The 22,701-nt window shown below is 59.7% G+C and overlaps 1 protein-coding gene across 1 annotated transcript; it reads left to right on the top strand.

Moving 5' to 3' along the window:
• Nucleotides 1–446: 446 nt before the first annotated feature.
• On the top strand, nucleotides 447–21,186 carry LOC128980245 (striatin-interacting protein 1). Its single transcript, XM_054398706.1, has 21 exons — nucleotides 447–569; nucleotides 3,144–3,213; nucleotides 3,657–3,731; nucleotides 4,823–4,957; nucleotides 5,784–5,904; nucleotides 7,208–7,276; nucleotides 8,244–8,350; nucleotides 9,286–9,413; nucleotides 10,951–11,133; nucleotides 11,225–11,442; nucleotides 12,478–12,543; nucleotides 12,680–12,743; nucleotides 13,059–13,130; nucleotides 13,398–13,472; nucleotides 13,933–14,030; nucleotides 15,230–15,356; nucleotides 16,156–16,256; nucleotides 16,394–16,460; nucleotides 18,582–18,686; nucleotides 19,656–19,860; nucleotides 20,931–21,186. Exons 1-21 carry the CDS (start codon nucleotides 447–449, stop codon nucleotides 21,176–21,178), a joined length of 2,457 nt encoding a protein of 818 aa, XP_054254681.1. The 3' UTR covers nucleotides 21,179–21,186.
• Nucleotides 21,187–22,701: the final 1,515 nt, after the last annotated feature.

Here is a 22,701-nt window from a genome sequence, read left to right as displayed (position 1 = left end):
CCCCCCAGCCCCTTGCTTTGAAGGTTCACTTGTTCCCGACGCCTCAGTTTGGGGTCTAGCCGCTGCAGTACTGCCCCTTCTTGCCACTCCCAACATGGCGGCCTCACGAGGCCGGGCCGATGGAGGCGGAAGTGCCGCTCCCAACATGGCGGAGTCCTGCGCCGTGCCGCACCCAAGATGGCGGCGCGGGGGCGGAGCTCGCCGTCCGGCCGGGTGCCGCAGCGGCCGTGGCCACCGGGGGCGGGCGGCGCTGGCTGGGCGGTGACGCGGCCGCCGCGGCGGGGCCGACGGCTGGATACACGTCGCAGCTGCCCCGAGAGCCCGAAACCAATCCCCCCGGTGCCACTCCCAACATGGCGGCGGCGCTACCCCGGCTCTCCCTGCCGCTCCCGCGAGAAGGAGGGGTGAGTCCTCGCGAGAGCTCGGCGCGGTGCAGCGCGGCCGACATGGAGCCGGGCGGCGGCGGTGGGGTCCCGGGGCCGCTCCCGGGTAACAACAAGGCCCGCGGCGGGCCGGTGTCGCCCGGCAAGGCCCGTGACCTGGGCCGCCCGCCGCGCAAGGACTCCGAGGTCAGCGCCGCTGCCGCTGGGCCTGGCTCCGCGGGGGGGGCGGGCGGCCTTCCCGGGCGGGGCGGGCCGGGCCGGGCAGGGGCCGCGTCGTTGTGCTCCCCGCCGTGGGCCCGGGGCCTGCCTGTGCGGTGCCGGTGGACTCCGGCGTCCGCTACTGGCCTGACCCGAGCGGTGTTTGGGCTCCGCCCTCCGTTGGGCTGGTCCGGGACCGGTGGCTCCCCCCTCCCTGAGCTGGTGCTTCGGTACCGCTTCCCCTGGGGCCAGGGCCTGGACCAGCCACCCTCCCGCTCCCCGGAGACGGTTCTTTAGTACCGGTTCCCGTAAGGGCTGGTCTTGGACCAGCTGCTTCCTCCTCCTGGACCCGGTTCTTTGGTACCGCTTCCCCCGGGGCTCGTCCTGGGCCAGCTGTTTCCCCCGCACCACAGCACCGCGGTGCATCGGTACCGGTTCCCTTGGGGTCGGTTTTGCTGACCCAAAGCCTTGCCCTGGCACCTCAGCAGCGAGGCTGTGTGGGCTGGGGCTTCTCTCTGCCAGACTTTCTTTGGTACCAGCTGTGCCTGGAGCCTGCTTGGGTCAGTGCTAGTTTCCTGTTCATCTTATCCCTGAATCTGAGCTGGTTTGACCTGTCTGGGACATGAGAGTAGCTCAGTCCTGGGGCTCCCAAATGGACCTAGCAGTGGTCACCCCCACTTCCAGGGCTGCTCTGGGTCCTTGCTCTCCAGGCCAGGGGCTTAAAAAGAACAAGAAGGAGCCTGGGGACAGAGATTTGAGCAGTGCCTATTGGGGCAGGACAAGGGGGGATGGTTTGGAACTCAAAGAGGCAGATTGAGAATGGAGAGAAGGGAGAAATGTTTGACCCTGAGGGTGGGGAGAGCCTGTGCCAGGCTGCCCAGAGAGGTGAGAGCTGCCCCATGCCTGGCACCATTGCAGGTCAGGTTGTTTGGGGCTGGGAGCAACCTGCTGTGGTTGGGGCTGTCCCTGGGGACTGCAGGGGGTGGGACTGGAGGAGCTTTGAAGGTCCTTTCCCACCTGAACCAGTCTGGGCTTCTCCTCTCCTTTTCCAGTCAGCACTGGCCTGGTGTGGAGGTGGAGGTTGGGTTGTGCCACTGCACATCAGCTTGGTCCTGCTGTGCTGCTCACCCCAGGGCTGGCTCTGGTGAGAGTGACCAAACCCTCCCTGAGCCACCAAGGTCCTGGTGGGGACCCTCAGAGCTGTGGTGACATTAGGAGGGTTGAGAGGCTCTGAATGGAGCTGATTCAACCCATGGCTTTCCCATTATGTCCTCCAAATCCAGTCTCATTCCTGGGACAGCTTGGGAGCCATCCACTTCCATGGATGAGGAATGACAGGAGAGGGTTGTGAGTAGCTCTGTGTGAGCTTGGAATGCTGGGGAAGATCTCCCAGCCCCACCACCAGCTGGTGATGGATCATCCTGGAATGCTGGGGAACATCTCCCAGCCCCACAAATCCACCACCAGCTGGTGATGGATCAGCCTGGAATGCTGAGGAACATCTCCCAGTCCCACAAATCCACCACCAGCTGGGGATGGATCATCCTGGAATGCTGGGAAAGGTCTCCCAGCCCCACAAATCCACCACCAGCTGGTGATGGATCAGCCTGGAGTGTTGAGGAACATCTCCCAGCCTCACAAATCCACCACCAGCTGGTGATGGATCATCCTGGAATGCTGGGGAACATCTCCCAGCTCCACAAATCCACCACCAGCTGGGGATGGATCAGCCTGGAGAGCTGAGGAACATCTCCCAGCCCCACAAATCCACCACCAGCTGGTGATGGATCATCCTGGAATGCTGAGGAACATCTCCCAGCCCCACAAATCCACCACCAGCTGGTGATGGATCATCCTGGAATGCTGAGGAACATCTCCCAGCTCCACAAATCCACCACCAGCTGGTGATGGATCATCCTGGAATGCTGAGGAACATCTCCCAGCCCCCCCACCAGCTGTTTCATCCTCACCCTTCCCCTCTAGCATCCCTCTGGTGAGCAGGGGACAACCCAAATTTTGGTGGCCACCTCAAGTTTTCCTGCAGCCCTTCCAACCAGCTGAGCTCGTGAGACCTCCCTGCTTCCCTAGGCCAAGGTTGAACCAACTCCCATCTCCTGCTCGATGTTCTGAGGACCTTTTGGAGCTCCTGGAGTGGTTTTTTTGGTTTTTTTTTGTTGGTTTTTTTTTTTTTTTTTTTTGGTTTGTTTTGCTGTGGTGCAGTGGCAGAGGCTGCCCAGCAGCAGTGGTGGCTCAGTGCTGCAGAGCTTGGCTTTGGAGGTGCAGGAGGTGGGGTTGGAAGTTGCCTTGGTAACATTTTCCTGCTGCTGCCAGGGACATTTTGTTTTGTTCTCCGGCAGATCCAACCCTGGATTCCCAGGAGGATGAGGTGAATTTTGGGAACCTCTTGAGGCTTTGGGTTTTTTTTTTTTTTTTGGGGTTTGTTTGTTTGTTTTCTTGCTTGAAAAATGCTGGATTCGAAGTGATTTTTGGTGGTGGTTTTTTTTGTTTGTTTTGTTTCTCCCTTTTTTTTTTTTGTTTTGTTTTTTTTTTTTTTGCTTTCAGGGCTACTCAGAGTCTCCAGATCTGGAGTTTGAATATGCAGACACTGACAAATGGGCAGCAGAGCTCTCTGGTGAGGGATTCATCCCCAGGGATCAACCAGAAAGCAGCTTTGCCACCTCCATCATCCTGCAACCTGATCCTAGTGTGAGGTGTCCCTCTCCATGGCAGGGGGGGGGGGGGAGGGTGGAACTAGATGATCCTTGAGGTCCCTCCCAACCCTAACAATTCTGTGATCATGGTCTCCACTCCCCCCTGCCCTCCTTTATCCATCTTCAAAGGTAGCTGGCATCCCATCATCATTTTTTTTTTTCTTTCCTAGCTTTGCTCTGGGTGCTTTGGGGTTTGGTTGGGGTTTGGGTTTTTTTTTTTTTTTTTTTTTTTTTTTTTTTTGTTTGGTTTTTTTTTTTTTGCTGCTCCCCTTCCTCTTGGGCTGAAGGTGGTGGCCAGGGTTTGAGCTTTCTCTGGTGGCTTGCTGCAGGTGGTTGGAGATGTTCTGTCTTGCTCTTTTGGCAGAGCTCTACAGCTACACAGAGGGTCCTGAGTTCCTGCTCAACCGTAAGTGCTTCGAGGAGGACTTCAGGATCCATGGTAAGAGCTTTCTCTTGGCCTTCTCACCCCCCTCAGGGGAGGGACAGGGAGCTCCTAGAGGAGATTCATAGAATGGGTTGGGTTGGAAGGGATCTTAAAGCTCATCCAGTTCCAACCCCCCTGCTATGGGCAGGGACAGCTCCCACCAGCCCAGCTTGCTCAAGGCCTCATCCAGCCTGCTCCAGCCCTCAATGTCCTTCCTGGAGTGAGGGAAACCACCCCCAGGTTTCACCCCACAAGGGAACATTGGATATTGATGTCTGGAGCTAGATGCCAAGGATGGATCCAGAGCAAGGTCCTCAGCTGGGATCTGTGTGATGGAAAAGATTCACAGACTTCACAGATCCACAGAATGGGTTGGGCTGGAAGGGACCTTGAAGATCATCCAGCTCCAAGCCCCTGCCATGAGCAGGGACACCTCCCACCAGCACAGGTGGCTCAAGGCCTCATCCAGCCTGACCTTGAACACCTCCAGGGAGGGGACAGCCACAGCCTCCCTGGGCAACCTGTGCCAGTGTCTCCCCAGCCTCACTAGCAAGAATTTCTTCCTCATCTCCAGTCTCAGTCTCCCCTCTCCCATCTCATCCTATCACTACAGGGTAAGCAGAGGGCTGGAGCTGCTCTCCTGTGAAGACAGATTGAGAGAGTTGGGGCTGTTCAGTCTGGAGAGGAGAAGGCTCCCAGGAGACCTTCTGGTGGCCTTCCAGGATCTGAAGGGGGCTTCAAGAAAGCTGGGGAGGGACTTTTGAGGGTGTTAGGGAGTGATAGGACTGGGGGTGGTGGAGCAAAACTAGAAGTGGGGAGATTCAGATTGGGTGTTAGGAAGAAGTTTCTCACCATGAGGGTGGTGAGAGCCTGGCACAGGCTGCCCAGGGAGGTGGTGGAAGCCTCATCCCTGGAGGTTTTTGCAGCCAGGCTGGAGGTGGCTGTGAGCAACCTGCTGTGGTGTGAGGTGTCCCTGCCCGTGGCAGGGGGGTTGGAGCTGGCTGATCCTTGAGGTCCCTTCCAACCCTGACAGTTCTCTGATTCTCCATGGTGGTGTCCAGGGCAGGCCCAAATACTCTCAACCTTCTCTGCTTTTGTCTTTGCAGTGAGGGACAAGAAATGGACAGAGCTGGACAGGAACCAGCACCGCACCCACGCCATGAGGCTCCTGGACGGGCTGGAGGTCACCGCCCGGGAGAAGAGGCTGAGGGTTGCCAGAGCCATCCTTTACGTGGCCCAAGGTGACTTCAAGCTTCTGTCACCCCTTTAGTTTCCTCCTGGCTACATCTGGGTCACAGGTTGGAGGCTCTCAAAAGTGTTGAAGGTCATCTTCTCTCTTGGTTTTGCTCCTGGAGGTGTCCGGAGCTGAATCCAAGTCCTGTGGGAGCTTCGTAGTCGTGAGTCCAAAATTTAGACTCATGGAATTGTTAAGGTTAGAGGAAACCTTTAAGGTCATGGAGGCCAAGCATGATCCCTGCACTGCCAGGTCACCACTAAACCATGGAATTGTTCAGGAGGGAAGAGACATTTTAGGTCATGGAGTCCAAGCCTCTCCTGGCACTGCCAGGGCACCACCGAACCCTCAGCACCACAGCTCCAGGGCTTTGAATCCCCTCCCGGGATGGGGACTCCACCACTGCCCTGGGCAGCCTGGGCCAGGCCTGGACAACCCTCTTGGGACAGAAATTGTTCCTCATGGCCAACCTGAACCTCCTCTGGGGTGACTTTAGGTCATTTCCTCTCGTCCTATCATTTGTTTCTTGGGAGAAGAGCCCAACCCCTACCTGGCTTCAACCTCCTTTGAGGGAGGTGTAGAGAGCCAGAAGGTCTCCCCTCAGCCTCAACACCCCCAGGTCCTTCAGCTGCACCTCCCCAGCCCTGTTCTCCAGACCCATTTGACCAACCTCCCTGTGCCATCCCAGCTCTGCCCACTCCAGGGCAGTTCCACCTTCTCCATTTTGCTTTTGGCCTTCAAATGGAAGCTGGTTTTCATTCCTGCTGGGAATTTCTCTGGTGGGGATGTTGGGATCCCTGCAGGGGTGGGATCCAGCAAGGCTGTTGTTGCAGGCACCTTTGGGGAGTGTGGCTCTGAGGCTGAGGTGCAGGCTTGGATGAGGTACAACATCTTCCTCTTGCTGGAAGTGGGGACCTTCAACGCTCTGGTGGAGCTGCTGAACATGGAGATTGAGTGAGTACTGGGGGAGAGGTTGATAGAATGGCTTAGGTTGGAAGGGACCTTCAAGATCATCCAGTTCTAGCCCCCCTGCCATGGGCAGGGACACCTCCCACCAGCCCAGGTTGCTCAAGGCCTCATCCAGCCTGGCCTTGAACACCTCCAGGGAGGGGAGAGCCACAACCTCCCTGGGCAGCCTGTGCCAGTCTCTCTCCACCCTCACTACAAAGAATTTCTTCCTAATCTCCAGAAATAGCTCCAGAGCTCCTTGGTGGGAGGTTTTCCAGTTTGTGGCAGTTCCATTCCCTGATCCAGGAAGCTAATCTGGTTCCTGCAGCCAGTGGGATGACTTCTGATGTTGAGGGTGGGAATGTGATGTGGGATTACACCTGATCCATATAGGAATTCCCTATGAGCTGTGCTGCCTGGCAGCAAATAGAGATGGGTCTGTTCCTCCTCACTGAATCTCAGCATGGTGTGGGCTGGAAGGGAGCTCTGGAGCTCATCCACTCCAACCCCTCTGCTCCAGCAGGGCACCCACAGCAGCTTGCCCAGGGGCACAATGCCCAGGGAGGGGTGGAAGCTCTCCACACAAGGACACTCCACAACCTCTCTGGGCAGCCTGCTCCAGGCCTCCAGCAGCCTCACACCAAGAAAGTTTCTCCTTCTGCTGAGGTGGAACCTCCTGGGTGCCAGTTTGTGCCCCTTGCCCCTTGTGCTGTCCCTGGGCAGCACTGCCAAGAGTCTGCCCCCAGCCTCTTGCCCTCCACAGCTCCTTTTGCTGAGCATTGCTCAGATCCCTTCTTGGGCTTCTTTTCTCCAGGCTCTCAGCCTTTGCTCCTCACAGAGCTGCTCCCCTCAGCAGCTCCCCTGCACTCTCTCCAGCAGTTCCCTGGCTCTTGAACTGAGGAGCCCAGAGTCTGATCCCCTCCTCTTTGCCCCCCACCCTTTAGCTATTGAGCAGCACAAACACCTCCTCCCTCCCCAGTGCTGTGCCCAAGGTTGGCAGCAGATTCATGGAATGGGCTGGGTTGGAAGGGACCTCCACAGCTCACCCACTCCAACCCCCCCTGCAGTCAGCAGGGACATCCCCAACGAGCTCAGGTTGCCCAGAGCCCTGCTGAGCCTCCCCTTGAATACCTCCAGGAACGGGAACCCCTCCACCTCCCTGGGCAACCTGTTCCAGCGTTCCACCCCCGCCTCATGGTGCAAACCTTGTTCCTAAGGTGTGGCCCAGGGTCTGGCCGTGGTGTGGGGGCTGCTGGTGGCAGTGTGCAGCTGTCCCCAGGGTCCCTCTGAGGCTGTTGTCCCCCTGCAGTAACAGCGCCGCCTGCAGCAGCGCCGTCCGGAAGCCTGCCATCTCCCTGGCCGACAGCACCGACCTCAGGTAGGGCTGGGACTGCTCCTGGGCTGCCACAGGGACCTTGCCTCACCTGCTTTCTATAGCCAGCAGCCACCAGAAGGGGGTCCCAAGCCTGTCCCAGCTGAGGTGTGCTTAGAGTGATGGAATTGTTGGGGTTGGAGAAGAGCTTTAAGGTGGTCGAGTCCAAGCCTCAGCCCAGCGCTGCCAGGGCACCACCAAGCCATGGCCCTCAGCACCACAGCTCCAGGGCTTTGAAACCCCTCCTGGGATGGGGGCTCCACCAGTGCCCTGAGCCAGGCCTGGACAACCCTTTTGGGGAACAAATTGTTCCTCGTGGCCAACCTGAACCTCCCCTGGGGCAACCTGGGGACATTTCCTCTCATCTGATGTTCCTTGGGAGCAGAGCCCAACCCCCACCTGGCTCCAGCCTCCTCTCAGGAGCTGTAGAGAGCAATGAGGTCTCCCTCAGCCTCCTCTTCTCCAGCCTCAACACCCCCAGCTCCCTCAGCTGCTCCTCCCCAGCCCTGTTCTCCAGACCCTTCCCCAGCTTTGTTGCCCTTCCCTGGTCCTGCTCCAGCCTCTCAATGTCCTTCTGGGAGTGAGGAGCCCAAATCTGACCCCAGGACTCCAGGTGTGGCCTCCCCAGTGCCCAGTCCAGGGGGACAATCCCTGCCCTGCTCCTGCTGCCCACACTCTTGCTGATCCAAGCCTGGATGCTGGTGACCTTCTTGGCCACCTGGGGCTGCTCAGTCAGTACAAGTCCCTTCTGCTCAGCCTGTGTGTGGCTGGTTGGGGACATGCAGGCAGCAAACATGGCAGAACAAAGGTTTTGCTGCTTTGACCTGCAGAGGTGTTCTTCCCTGGTGCTTGAGCTCCCATCTCTTGGTGCATGGAGTCCAGCTGTGGTCTGGGCCCATCCAAGATCTTCCCAGTGGCCCTGGGTGCTGGTGGTAGCTCTGCAGAGCTCATCCTGACCTCCTTCTTTCTGCAGGGTGCTGCTGAACATCATGTACCTGATCGTGGAGACCGTCCGGCAGGAGGCTGAGGGGGACAAGCCTGAGTGGAAGAGCATGAGACAGACCTTCAGAGCAGAGCTGGGTGAGGACCAGGTGCTTCCAGGTGGATGGGATGGAGGTATCCAGGGCTGAAGAGCAAAGGGAGTGAGAAGAGGTTTGGCTCCAGGCTTTGGTTAAGGAAGGCTGGCAGCCCTGGGTTAGTTTCTGCTAGGTTGGAGCTTGCTGGTGGGGCCAGGGAGTGAGCAGAGGACACCAAGCAGCCTTTGCTGCTGTCTGGGTGCTCACTTCCTTGGGGGAAAAAGAAATTGACTGTTGGGGCTGCTGTTCCTTCTCAACATAGAGGGCAGAAATAATGAAGGGTCCAAGGTGTTGGAAAGGAGTCAAAGAGTAGTTTGGGTTGGAAAAGACCTTTAAGATGAGCTCAAGCAGGAGGTAACTCTGCCAAGCCTGGTGCTGAACCATGAAGGAAGAGAGGAACTGTCTGGGGTGAGGACCAGGTGCCTCCAGGTTTATGGGATGGAGATTTCCAAGGCTGGAGAGCAAAGAGAATGAGATGAGGTTTGGCTCCAGGCTTTGGTTAAGGAAGGCTGACAGCCTTGGGTTAGTTTCTGCTAGGTTGGAGCTTGCTGGTGGAGCAAGAGGTGAGCAGAGGACACCAAACAGCCTTTGCTGCTGTCTGGATGCCACTTCCTTGGGGAAAAAAAATTATTATTGGAGCTGTTGTTCCTTCTCAGCATAGAGGTGAGAAATAATGAAGGGTCCAAGGTGTTGGAAAGGAATCACAGAATAGTTTGGGTTGGAAAAGACCTTTAAGATGAGCTCAAGCAGGAGGTAACTCTGCCAAGCCTGGTGCTTAACCATGAAGGAAGAGAGGAACTGTCTGGGGTGGGATGAGGATCTTGGAGATGGGGAGGGTGAAACTGCAGAGGCCAGGAGAGGGTGCAGGGAGTGGTGCTGGTGGTTGGGGTGAGAAGAGGGACAAGGAATGCCTTGGACAATGGTGCTGTGTGGTTCCAGGAGCTCCTCTGTACAACAATGAACCCTTCTCTGTCATGCTCTTTGGGATGGTGACCAAGTTCTGCAGTGGCCATGCTCCACACTTCCCCATGAAGAAGGTTCTGCTCTTGCTCTGGAAGACTGTGCTGGTGAGGAGAGCCCCTGGGGGTGCTGCCAAGTGTCTTCTGCTTTGACTTCTGTTCTGCCTTTGAAGCTGGCTGAAACTGCTCCATCCTCTTGTTCTGGTGTTCAGCCAGGTAGTTTGTGCCCTGTTAGAGAATCATGGAATTGGTCTGGTTGGCAAAAACTTTTCAGGTCATGGAGTCCAAGCCTCACCCCAGCACTGCCCCATGGCCCTCAGCACCACAGCTCCACACCTTTGGAATCCCTCCAGGGATGGGGACTCCACCACTGCCCCTGGGCAGCCTGGGCCAGGCCTGGACAACCCTCAAGGGGCAGAAATTGTTCCTCATGGCCAACCTGAACATCCCCTGGGACATCTGGAAGGCATTCCCTCTCATCCTGTCACTTGTTCCCTGGGAGCAGAGCCCAACCCCCAGCTGGCTCCAGCCTCCTCTCAGGAGCTGCAGAGAGCAATGAGGTCTCCCTCAGCCTCCTCTTCTCCAGCCTCACCACCCCCAGCTCCCTCAGCTGCCCCTCCCCAGCCCTCTTCTCCAGACCCTTCCCCAGCTCTGTTGCCCTTCTCTGGCCCTGTACCAGCCCTCAATGTCCTTCCTGGAGTGAGGGAAACCACCCCCAGGTTTCACCCCACCAGGGAACATTGGATATTGATGTCTGGAGCTAGATACCAAGGATGGACCCAGAGCAAGGTCCTCAGCTGTGTGATGGAAAAGATTCACAGACTTCACAGATCCACAGAATGGGTTGGGTTGGAAGGGACCTTGAAGATCATCCAGCTCCAAGCCCCTGCCATGGGCAGGGACACCTCCCACCAGCCCAGGTGGCTCAAGGCCTCATCCAGCCTGGCCTTGAACACCTCCAGGGAGGGGACAGCCACAGCCTCCCTGGGCAACCTGTGGCAGTGTCTCCCCACCCTCCATGGAAAGAACTTCAGCTGTGGATGGCTGAACACCCTCCTAACCCTTCTGTCTCTGACAACCACAGAGCAACCTGGGCAGATGGCATCTCTTTGTTTCACACTATGGGGGAAGGATTTGTGCCTCCTGGAGGGGCAGGTTTGGGGAGGGCAAGGTGGAGAATCACAGAATTGTCAGGGTTGGAAGGGACCTCAAGGATCAGCCAGTCCCAACCCCCCTGCCCATGGGCAAGGACACCTCACACCACAGCAGGTTGCTCACAGCCACCTCCAGCCTGGCTGCAAAACCCTCCAGGGATGAGGCTTCCACCACCTCCCTGGACAACCTGTGCCAGGCTCTCACCACCCTCCTGGGGAAGAATTTCTTCCTAACATCCAATCTGAATCTCCCCACTTCTAGTTTTGTTCCATCCCCCCCAGTCCTATCACTCCCTGGCACCCTCAAAAGTCCCTCCCCAGCTTTCTTGGAGCCCCTTTCAGATCCTGGAAGGCCACCAGAAGGTCTCCTGGGAGCCTTCTCCTCTCCAGACTGCACAACCCCAACTCCTTCAGTCTGTCCTCATAGCAGAGGTGCTCCAAGCCCCTGCAGGGCATCCCCCATGCTCAAGGCTCTGTCTTCTGCCTTGCAGTGCACGCTGGGGGGGTTTGAGGAGCTGCAGAGCATGAAGGCAGAGAAGAGGGAGATCCTGGGCCTGCCCCCACTGCCCGAGGACAGCATCAAGGTGATCCGCAACATGCGGGCAGCCTCCCCCCCGGCCTCCGCCTCCGACCTCATCGAGCAGCAGCAGAAGCGAGGCCGCAGGGAGCACAAGGTGACAGGCAGGGGGAGGAGGGGGGGGACAGCTGGGGGCCTTGCACAGGCTGTCCCCAAGCTGCTCACCTGCCAGCCTCTTCCCCCTGCAGGCCCTGATAAAGCAGGACAACCTGGACGCCTTCAACGAGCGAGATCCTTACAAGGCTGACGACGCGCGGGAGGAAGAGGAGGAGAACGATGATGAGAACAGCCTGGAGGGAGAGACCTTCCCCCTGGAGCGGGATGAAGTGATGCCTCCCCCCACCCAGCACCCCCCCAGCGACCGCATCACCTGCCCCAAAGGGCTGCCCTGGGCCCCCAAGGTCCGGTGAGTCCACGGGGCAGGCCTTGGCTTAGGCTGTGGGGAGTCCTGGGGGCAGGTGGAGAAGGTGAAGGCTGTTAGCTGTGGAGAACTTCAGCAGGGATCTGGGGAAGATGTTGAGGTCCTGGAGCAGTTGGAGAAAGGTGGAGGCTGTTAACAGAGGAGAACTTCAGCAGGGACCTGTAGAAGGTGTTGAGGTCCTGGAGCAGTTGGAGGAAGGGTAGAGGCTGTTAACAGTGGAGAACTTCAGCAGGGATCTGGGGAAGATGTTGAGGTCCTGGAGCAGTTGGAGGAGGATGGAGGCTGTTAGCTGTGGAGAACTTCAGCAGGGATCTGGGGAAGATGTTGAGGTCCTGGAATGGTTAGAGGAAGGTTAAGGCTGTTATCTGTGGAGAACTTCAGCAGGGACCTGTAGAAGGTGTTGAGGTCCTGGAGCAGTTGGAGGAAGAAGGAGGCTGTTAGCTGTGGAGAACTTCAGCAAGGACCTGGGGAAGATGTTGAGGTCCTGGAGCAGTTGGAAGAAGGTGGAGGCTGTTAAGAGTGGAGAACTTCAGCAGGGACCTGGGGAAGATGTTGAGGTCCTGGAGCAGTTGGAGGAAGAGGGAGGCTGTTAACAGAGGAGAACTTCATCAGGGACTTGGGGAAGATGTTGAGGTCCTGGAGCAGTTGGAGGAAGAGGGAGGCTGTTATCTGTGGAGAACTTCATCAGGGACCTGTAGAAGGTGTTGAGAGATGTTGAGGTCCTGGAGTGGTTAGAGGAAGGTGGAGGCTGTTAGCTGTGGAGAACTTCAGCAGGGACCTGTGGAAGATGTTGAGGTCCTGAAGAAGTTGGAGGAAGAGGGAGGCTGTTAACAGTGGAGAACTTCAGCAGGGACCTGGGGAAGATGTTGAGGATGGTGTGGTCAAGCTGATGGTCAATTTGGCTGTTCTATGGTGGCGTGGGGCTCAGCACCATGCCCTCCAACTGAGCACCAGGGTTCTCCTGATGGGCTGTGGTGGAGCCAGGAGGATGTGACTCTTCCTCCTGTCCCTTCCCTGCAGAGAGAAGGACATTGAGATGTTCCTGGAGTCCAGCCGCAGCAAGTTCATCGGCTACACGCTGGGCAGGTGGGTTCAGCCTGGGATGGGGAGGGGATCCTGCTGCTCTGGGGGCTGCTGTTGTCCTCTGCTTGGCCACAGAGGAGTCCTCAGTCACCATGGCTGGTGGCTCAGGTTTGCTCCTGCCTCTTTGCCCTCTCTCCAGTGACACCAACACTGTGGTTGGTTTGCCCAGGCCCATCCACGAGAGCATCCGAACCCTGAAGCAGGTGAGTGCCTGCATGAGTTCCTCCAGCCCCTGCTGGTGTCCCTTCTGCCATCCCCCTGCACCCACCAGGGCCTGGGTGCCTTTTCCTGGTCCCTCTCCCATGTATTCAAGCCCTGTGATGGGAGCAGGCTCCCATTTCCCACCCCATTCCTTACTGGCTTCATCCTTTTCTTACCGGGGTTGTCCCAGAGGTGAGGCCAGCAGGCACCACCCTTGCCTGGCACCACTGGGACAGGAGGAACAGAGGTTCCTGGGGGGATTTAAGGTGGTGGCAGTGTGGGGTGGCCATGGTGTGATCCTCTGGTGTCTCCTGCAGCACAAGTACACATCCATAGCTGAGGTCCAGGTGCACATGGAGGACGAGTACCTGCGCTCCCCATTCTCTGGGGTGAGTGGAGATGAGGATGGGATGAAGCTCCTGGGCTGGCACCTGGGGGCATTGGGTCCCACCAAGTCTTTTGGCTGGGTTGTGGGAGCTTTGTTCAGCTGAGGAGGTGGAAAGCACTCATTTGTCTGGGGGCAGAGGGTTGGGGGGTGTGAGGAGGCTTTGGGTAAGGAGCTGGATGTATCCTGCCCTTGAGATGGGAGCTGAGCCAGGCCCATGGTGCTGGTGATAGCTCTTCCTGTGAGGTTTTCTGCTCTCTCCTGGCACCAGGGGGAAGAAGAAGTGGAGCAAGTCCCTGCAGAGATCCTGTACCAAGGCCTCCTGCCCAGCCTGCCACAGTACATGGTGAGCTGGGAGCGTTGGGGGTTGTCCCTGGGCTCAGTGCTGGGGGCTCCTCTCCACTGCTCCATCCATTTCCAGTGATGCCCCTCAGGTTTTCTTCCCTCCCCATGGGTACATCCCAGGGAGAATGGTTTGGAAGTAAAAGAGGCAGATTGAGAGTGGAGAGAGAAGGGAGAAATGTTTGACCCTGAGGGTGGGGAGAGCCTGGCCCAGGCTGCCCAGAGAGGTGAGAGCTGCCCCATGGCTGGCACCATTGCAGGTCAGGTTGTTTGGGGCTGGGAGCAACCTGCTGTGGTTGGGGCTGTCCCTGGGGACTGCAGAGGGTGGGACTGGAGGAGCTTGGAAGGTCCCTTCCCACCCAAACCAGTCTGGGATTCTGTTACTGCCTCCTGCAGTGGGAGTGGAGCCTTTGGCTGCTCCCCCCCTGTTGCCATCTCCTTTTCCATCTCTCCCTTCTCTCCAGATTGCCCTGCTGAAGATCCTCCTCGCTGCAGCCCCAACCTCCAAAGCCAAGACTGATTCCATCAACATCCTGGCAGATGTCTTGCCAGAGGAGATGCCGTGAGTGAGCACCAGGGAGCTGGGGGGTGGTGCTGGGAAGGGCAAAGTGGGCGGGGGGGGGAGCTGGGGAGGTGGTGGTGGTGGGAAGGGAAAGGTGGGCATGGGAGGGAGCAGGCAGGGTGGAGGTGGTGGGGAAGGGAAAGGCAGGCAGGGGAGGGAGCAGGCAGGGTGGAGGTGGTGGGGAAGGGAAAGGCAGGCAGGGGAGGGAGCAGGCAGGGTGGAGGTGGGAAGGGAAAGGTGGGCATGGGAGGGAGCAGGCAGGGTGGAGGTGGTGGGGAAGGGAAAGGCAGGCAGGGGAGGGAGCAGGCAGGGTGGAGGTGGTGGGGAAGGGAAAGGCAGGCAGGGGAGGGAGCAGGCAGGGTGGAGGTGGTGGGAAGGGAAAGGCAGGCAGGGGAGGGAGCAGGCAGGGTGGAGGTGGTGGGAAGGGAAAGGCAGGCAGGGGAGGGAGCAGGCAGGGTGGAGGTGGTGGGGAAGGGAAAGGCAGGCAGGGGAGGGAGCAGGCAGGGTGGAGGTGGTGAGGAAGGGAAAGGCAGGCAGGGGAGGGAGCAGGCAGGGTAGAGGTGGGAAGGGAAAGGTGGGCATGGGAGGGAGCAGGCAGGGTGGAGGTGGTGGGGAAGGGAAAGGCAGGCAGGGGAGGGAGCAGGCAGGGTGGAGGTGGTGGGGAAGGGAAAGGCAGGCAGGGGAGGGAGCAGGCAGGGTGGAGGTGGTGGGGAAGGGAAAGGCAGGCAGGGGAGGGAGCAGGCAGGGTGGAGGTGGTGGGGAAGGGAAAGGCAGGCAGGGGAGGGAGCAGGCAGGGTGGAGGTGGTGGGGAAGGGAAAGGCAGGCATGGGAGGGAGCAGGCAGGGTAGAGGTGGGAAGAGAAAGGTGGGCATGGGAGGGAGCAGGCAGGGTGGAGGTGGTGGGGAAGGGAAAGGCAGGCAGGGGAGGGAGCAGGCAGGGTGGAGGTGGTGGGGAAGGGAAAGGCAGGCAGGGGAGGGAGCAGGCAGGGTGGAGGTGGTGGGAAGGGAAAGGCAGGCAGGGGAGGGAGCAGGCAGGGTAGAGGTGGTATGGTTTGGGCTTGAGGCCTCCTGGGTGACCTGAGCATCATCTGCTCAGTGGTGGGCCAGGAATTGTGCTTTGCTGCAGGAGGCATGGCAGGACTGTCCACTGGCAAGGTGTGGACACTGCCCCCAGCCCACCAACCCCTCTGTGTCCCTCAGGACCACAGTGCTGCAGAGCATGAAGCTGGGGGTGGATGTCAATAGGCACAAGGAGATCATTGTCAAAGCCATTTCTGCTGTGCTGCTTCTGCTGCTCAAGCACTTCAAGCTCAATCACATCTACCAGGTGTGGTGGGGCAGGCTCTGGCCACCCTGCATGGAGCTTTGGGGTTGGGGAGGACCCAAGGTGGTTCCCTCTTCATAGAAGCCTAGAATGGGAGGGGTTGGAAGGGAACTCAGGAGATCATTCAGTTCAATCCCCCTGCCAGAGCAGCATCACCTAAGGCAGGTCACACAGGAACACATCCAGGTGGGGATTCAAAGTATCCACACAAGGAGACTCCACAACCTCTCTGGGCAGCCTGCTCCAGGCCTTCAGCACCCTCAGATTTACTCCTCCTGTCCAGGTGGAACCTCCTGGATTCCAGTTTGTGCCCCTTGGCCTGTCCCTGGGCACCACTGCCAAGAGTCTGCCCCCAGCCTCTTGCCCCCCACAGCTCCTTTGTCTCTTGCTGAGCATTGCTCAGCTCCCCTCTGGGGCTGCTCTTCTGCAGGCTCTCAGCCCCAGGGCTCTCAGCCTTTGCTCCTCCCAGAGCTGCTCCAGGCCACTCTGCATCCTCCCAGCCTCCCCTGGACTCTCTCCAGCAGTTCCCTGTGCCTGTGGAGCCCAGACCTGGACCTAGCAGTCCAGATGTGGCCTGCCTAGAGCAGAATAGAGGAGGAGAACCTCCCTTGCCCTGCTGGCCACACTCTTCTTCATGCCCCCCAGGACACCATTGACCTTCCTGGCCACGAGGGCACCTTGCTGTCCCATGGAGAGCTTATTGTCCCCCAGCATTCCCAAGTCCTTCTCCATGGGGCTGCTTTCCAGCAGCTCAGCCTCTCACCTGTGCTGGTGCCTGCTGCTCACTGCTCTCTCTCCCTAGTTTGAGTACATGGCCCAGCACCTGGTCTTTGCCAACTGCATCCCTCTCATCCTCAAGTTCTTCAACCAGAACATCATGTCCTACATCACTGCCAAGAACAGGTAGTGGAAGGGGGAAGACCTGCCTGTGGGGAGGGGGAATCCCTGCTTCCTGTGTTCCCCTCCCTGGCTGGTCTGTGGAGGTGTTGGGGCAGGTGGGATCTGGGGGAGCAGCTGGACACCTCCTCTCCTTCCTGCAGCATTTCGGTCCTGGACTATCCATACTGTGTGGTGCATGAGCTGCCAGAGCTGACTGCTGAGAGCCTGGTGAGTGGCTTCCTCTCTGCCAGGTCCTGGCACCCTAGGGGGCACCATGGATGTGGGGAGGCAGCAGGCATCCAACACCCAGCCCTGGAACCCTCAGCACTCCTGAGCTTGGCCCCTGGTGCTTTGGAGGGTGCTTGGGGTTGGCAGATGTTTACTGCCTGCATGACCTCTCTGGGTGAGGGTCCTCAGACCAGAGCAGCCTCTGCTCATCCCTGCTCTGGTCTTACAGAATCATCAAATTGTTTGAGTTGGAAAAAAGTTTCCAGCTCATGGAGTCCAACCTTTAACTGCCAGGGCAGCACCAAGCCCTGGCCCTCAGCACCACAGCTCCAGGGCTTTGAAACCCCTCCAGGGATGGGGACTCCACCACTGCCCTGGGCAGCCTGGGCCAGGCCTGGACAACCCTCAAGGGGCAGAAATTGTTCCTCATGGCCAACCTGAACCTCCCCTGGAGCAATTGAGGTAATTTCTTCTTGTCCTATCTCTTGTTTCTTAGCAGCAGAGCCCAACCCCCACCTGGCTCCAGCCTCCTCTCAGGAGCTGCAGACAGCAATGAGGTCTCCCTCAGCCTCCTCTTCTCCAGCCTCACCACCCCCAGCTCCCTCAGCTGCTCCTCCCCAGCCCTGTTCTCCAGACCCTTCCCCAGCTCTGTTGCCCTTCTCTGGCCCTGCCCCAGCCTCTCAAGGTCCTTGGAGTTAGGAGCCCAAGACTGACCTCAGGACTCAAGCTGTGGCCTCCCCAGTGCCCAGCCCAGGGGCACAATCCCTGCCCTGCTCCTGCTGGCCACATTCTTGCTGCTCCAGGCCAGGCTGCTGGTGCCCTTCTTGCCCACCTGGGCACCCCCTGCCTCATCTCCAGCCACTGTCACCCCAGGTCCTTTCCCACTGGGCAGTCTCCAGCCACTCTGCCCCCAGCCTGAAGCATTCATGGGGTTGTTGTGACCCATGTTGAGGACCTGGCACTTGGCCTCCTTGACCCCAGCCTGGCCAGGTCCCATTGATCCCATTGACCCCAGCCTATGGATCCAGCCTGTCCCATTGATCCCACTGACCCCAGCCTATGGATCCAGCCTGTCCCATTGATCCCACTGACCCCAGCCTATGGATCCAGCCTGTCCCATTGATCCCATTGACCCCAGCCTATGGATCCAGCCTGTCCCATTGATCCCATTGACCCCAGCCTATGGATCCAGCCTGTCCCATTGATCCCATTGACCCCAGTCCGTGGATCCAGCCTGTCCCATTGATCCCATTGACCCCAGCCTATGGATCCAGCCTGTCCCATTGATCCCATTGACCCCAGTCCGTGGATCCAGCCTGTCCCATTGATCCCATTGACCCCAGTCCGTGGATCCAGCCTGTCCCATTGATCCCATTGACCCCAGCCTATGGATCCAGCCTGTCCCATTGATCCCATTGACCCCAGTCCGTGGATCCAGCCTGTCCCATTGATCCCATTGACCCCAGTCCGTGGATCCAGCCTGTCCCATTGATCCCATTGACCCCAGCCTATGGATCCAGCCTGTCCCATTGATCCCATTGACCCCAGTCCGTGGATCCAGCCTGTCCCATTGATCCCAGCCCATGGATCCAGCCTGGCCATGTCCCATTGATCCCAGCTCATGGATCCAGCCTGGCCATGTCCCATTGATCCCAGCTCATGGATCCAGCCTGGCCATGTCCCATTGATCCCAGCCCAGGGATCCAGCCTGGCCATGTCCCATTGATCCCAGCCCAGGGATCCAGCCTGGCCATGTCCCATTGATCCCAGCCCAGGGATCCAGCCTGGCCATGTCCCATTGATCCCAGCCCAGGGATCCAGCCTGTCCCATTGATCCCATTGACCTCAGCCCATGGATCCAGCCTGTCCCATTGATCCCATTCATGGATCCAGCCTGGCCAGGTCCCTCTGCAGAGCCTCCAACCCTCCAGCAGCTCCACACTGCCACCCAGCTTGGTGCCATCTGCAGCCATACAGAGGGTGCCTCAAATCTTCTCACCCAAATCATCGATGAAGACATCAGAGGAACTGGCCTTGGTTGTGAGCCCTGGGGGCACCCCTGGTGAGCAGCCACCAGCTGGAGTTAACTCTTGCCTGACCCTTGCCTCTGCTTCCCTGCAGGAAGCTGGAGACAACAACCAGTTTTGCTGGAGGAACCTCTTCTCCTGCATCAACCTCCTGCGCATCCTCAACAAGCTGACCAAATGGAAGCACTCCCGCACCATGGTGAGGGCCAGGGGAGCCCCTGGGGCTCAGCCCAGCTGGACTGGGCTGTCACAGGCTGCTGAGGGGGCTGTGGGTACCTGGAGGTGCCCTTTTTGCAGCACCCCAGACCTCGATGTGGAGTAGGAGGGGAGAGAGAGGGTAGGTGGGAGAAGGAAGGTGAAAACGCTGCTGGATGAGGAGGGTGGGATGAAGATCTGGCTACAGATGGTCTAGGTGGAAATGTCCCTGCTGAGTGCAGGGGAGTTGGACAAGGTGACCTCCAAGGGTTCCTTCCAACCTGATGCATTCTAGGATGTCCCTGCTGGCTGCAGTGGGATTGGAAAAGATGCCCTCCAAGGGTTCCTTCTAGTTTGGTGCATTCAATAATTCTAAGATGTCTCTGTTGACTACAATGAGGTTGGACAAGATGCCCTCCAAGGGTTCCTTCTAGTTTGGTGCATTCAATAATTCTAAGATGTCTCTGTTGACTACAATGAGGTTGGACAAGATGCCCTCCAAGGGTTCCTTCTAGTTTGGGGCATTGAATGATTCTAAGCTGTCCCTGCTGGCTGCAGTGGGGTTGGACAAGATGACCTCCAAGGGTTCCTTCCAGCCTGATGATTCTGATTGAATGATTCTAAGCTGTCCCTGCTGGCTGCAGTGGGGTTGGACAAGATGACCTCCAAGGGTTCCTTCCAGCCTGATGATTCTGATTGAATGATTCTAAGCTGCCCCTGCTGGCTGCAGGGGGTTGGACAAGATGACCTCCAAGGGTTCCTTCCAGCCTGATGATTCTGATTGAATGATTCTAAGCTGTCCCTGCTGGCTGCAGTGGGGTTGGACAAGATGACTTCCAAGGGTTCCTTCCAGCCTGATGCATTCTGTGGTGCAATGATTGTAAGATCTGACTGCAGGGAGGTTGGTTTGGATGCCCTTGAAGGGTTGCTTCGGGCCAGGCCGGGCTGTGACCGTGCCCTGCTGTCCCTGCAGATGTTGGTGGTCTTCAAGTCGGCACCCATCCTGAAGCGGGCCCTGAAGGTCAAGCAGGCCATGATGCAGCTCTACGTCCTGAAGCTCCTCAAGGTGCAGACCAAGTACCTGGGCAGGCAGTGGAGGAAGAGCAACATGAAGACCATGTCGGCCATCTACCAGAAAGTGCGGCACCGCCTCAACGACGACTGGGCCTACGGCAACGGTGCGGCCCCGGGGCTGCCGCACAGCCTCCCGCCGCCTGCGGCCCCTCCCCTCCCCTGCGCCCCCTCCCCTCCCCTGCGGCCCCGGGGCTGCCGCACAGCCTCCCGCCCCCTGCGGCCCCTCCCCTGCGGCCCCCTCCCCTCCCCTCCCCTGCGGCCCCGGGGCTGCCGCACAGCCTCCCGCCGCCTGCGGCCCCTCCCCTCCCCTGCGGCCCCTCCCCGATGGCCCCCTCCCCTGCGGCCCGGGGCTGCCGCACAGCCTCCCCGCCCGCCTGCGGCCCCCTCCCCTCCCCTGCGGCCCCCTCCCCTGCTGGCCCCCTCCCCTCCCCTGCGGCCCCGGGGCTGCTGACAGCCTCCTGCCCCCTGCAGCCCTCCCTCCCCTGCGGCCCCTCCCCTCCCCTCCCCTGCGGCCCCTCCCCTCCCCTCCCCTGCGGCCCCTCCCCTCCCCTGCGGCCCCTCCCCTCCCCTCCCCTCCCCTGCGGCCCCTCCCCTCCCCTCCCCTCCCCTCCCTGCGGCCCCTCCCCTCCCCTCCCCTCCCCTCCCCTCGCCCTCCCCCCTCCCCTCCCCTCCCCTCCCCTCCCCTGCGGCCCTTCCCTCCCCTCCCTCCCCCTGCGGCCCTTCCCCTCCCCTCCCCTCCCCTCCCTCCCCTGCGGCCCTCCCCTCCCCTCCCCTCCCCTCCCCTGCGGCCCTTCCCCTCCCCTCCCCTCCCCTCCCCTGCGGCCCTTCCCCTCCCCTCCCCTCCCCTGCGGCCCCTCCCCTCCCCTCCCCTGCCCCTCCCCTCCCCTCCCCTCCCCTCCCCTCCCCTCCCCTGCGGCCCTTCCCCTCCCCTCCCCTGCGGCCCTTCCCCTCCCCTCCCTGCCCCCTCCTGGCCCCCTCCCTTCCCCTCCTGGCCCCCTCCCTTCCCCTCCTGGCCCCCTCCCTTCCCCTCCTGGCCCCCTCCCCTTCCCCTCTCTCCACCCCGCTCCTTGCCTTAAAAACCCCTGCAGCCCTTTCCCTGAGGGCCTTTCAGCTGGCTGAAGATCCCTAAGCCCTCTCTGTGAGCCATTTTTCTCCCCAACTCCTTTTTGCCCAGACCTTGATGCCCGTCCCTGGGACTTCCAGGCGGAGGAGTGTGCCCTGCGTGCCAGCATCGAGCGCTTCAACTCGCGCCGCTACGACCGTGCCCACGGCAACCCTGAGTTCCTGCCCGTGGACAACTGCCTGCAGAGCGTGCTGGGCCAACGTGTGGACCTGCCTGAGGACTTCCAGGTCAACTATGACCTGTGGCTGGAAAGAGAGGTCTTCTCCCGCCCCATCTCCTGGGAGGAGCTGCTGCAGTGATGGACGGACGGACGGATGGATGGACGCGGGGAGGTGGCAGGAGGGGGATGCTTTGGGAAGGGGCTGTGGTGGCTGCCCTGCTGGGGTGGGCTTGGGGAGAAGCTTGGAGATGTGGGGTACTGGTTCAGACACTGCCCTTGTCCCTCAGACACAGTCATTGTCCCTCGGACGCTGCCCTTGCCCCTCGGGACGCTGCCCTTGCCCCCCTCTTGCTTCCTGCCAGGCTGTGCCTGAGCTGAGGGTGAAGCCTTGGTGGGTGGCCACAGCCACCTGGAAGTCTCCTGTTGGGTGGTTGGGGACCTGTGTGTGCCCCCTGGTTGATGGAGGTGGCACCACCCTCACCCTCCTCCTGCCCCCCTCCCCCCCAAGCTGGGAGGGAGAAGGGGGAGCGGAACAAAACAGGGTGGAGGGAACTTTCGGAGCTGCTGTGGCAGCCAAGCGGTTTGTCCCCCCCGGCCCCCACCTGGGGACACGGTGAGAGGGCCCCGGGGGTGCTGGGGGGGGGGGCTGGAGCAGCAGGGGAAGGGCTGGAGGCTGCAGTTCCCCTTTGCTCCGCTGGGTGGCGTGGGCGAGCTGTACACAAAGATCCATGCTGAGAGCTGAGCTGAGCGCCTCGGCTGCGTCTGTGTCCCTTGTCCCCTCTGTCCCCATCCCTCAGCAGCGCCTGGAGATGAACCAGGGAGTGCCCAGCTGGCCAAGAAGGCCACCAGCATCCAGGCTTGGGTCAGACAGTGTGGGCAGCAGGAGCAGGGCAGGGAGTGTGCCCCTGGACTGGGCACTGGGGAGGCCACAGCTTGAATCCTGGGTTTAGTTTTGGGTCCCTCACTCCAAGGAGGACTTTGAGAGGCTGGAGCAGGGCCAGAGAAGGGCAACAGAACTGGGGAAGGGTCTGGAGAGGAGCAGCTGAGGGTGTTCAGTCTGGAGGAGGCTGCGGGGAGACCTCATTGCTCTCTACAGCTCCCTGAGAGGAGGTTGGAGCCAGGTTGAGGTTGGTTTCTTCTCCCAAGGAACAAGTGGTAGGACCTCAAGTTGCCCCTAGGGAAGGTTCAGGTTGGCCCTGAGGAGCAATTTCTTCCCCAAAAGTGTTGTCCAGGCCTGGCCCAGGCTGCCCAGGGCAGTGTTGGAGTCCCCACCCCTGGAGAGGTTTCACAGGTGTGGAGCTGTGGTGCTGAGGGCATGGTTTGGGGGTGCCCTGGCAGTGCTGGGTCAATGGTTGAACTCCATAATCTTAAAGGTCACCTCCAACCCAACCAATTCCATCATTCTCCCTCACTGGTTGCCTGCCTTTGCCCAGCCCCCAGTCCAGGAGCTGAGCTGTGGGGCCCATCCTGTCTCTCATCATGGCTACGAGGGGACCTCAAGCCAGAGCCCAGCAATCCTTCCAGGGTCCTTAATGCTGCACCCTGACCTCATCCCCCATTGAGCAGCACCCACTGGGTGCTTTCCTTGCACCCCCAGAGGTGCAGGCTGGTGGGATACTGGTGGCTGAGGTGTGAGCCAAGCCAGGCTGTCTCCATCACACC

This window comes from Indicator indicator, unplaced genomic scaffold, assembly GCF_027791375.1.
Source record: "Indicator indicator isolate 239-I01 unplaced genomic scaffold, UM_Iind_1.1 iindUn_scaffold_86, whole genome shotgun sequence".
In the NCBI taxonomy this organism is placed as follows: domain Eukaryota; kingdom Metazoa; phylum Chordata; class Aves; order Piciformes; family Indicatoridae; genus Indicator; species Indicator indicator.
This window is presented reverse-complemented; position numbering and strand designations above follow the sequence as displayed.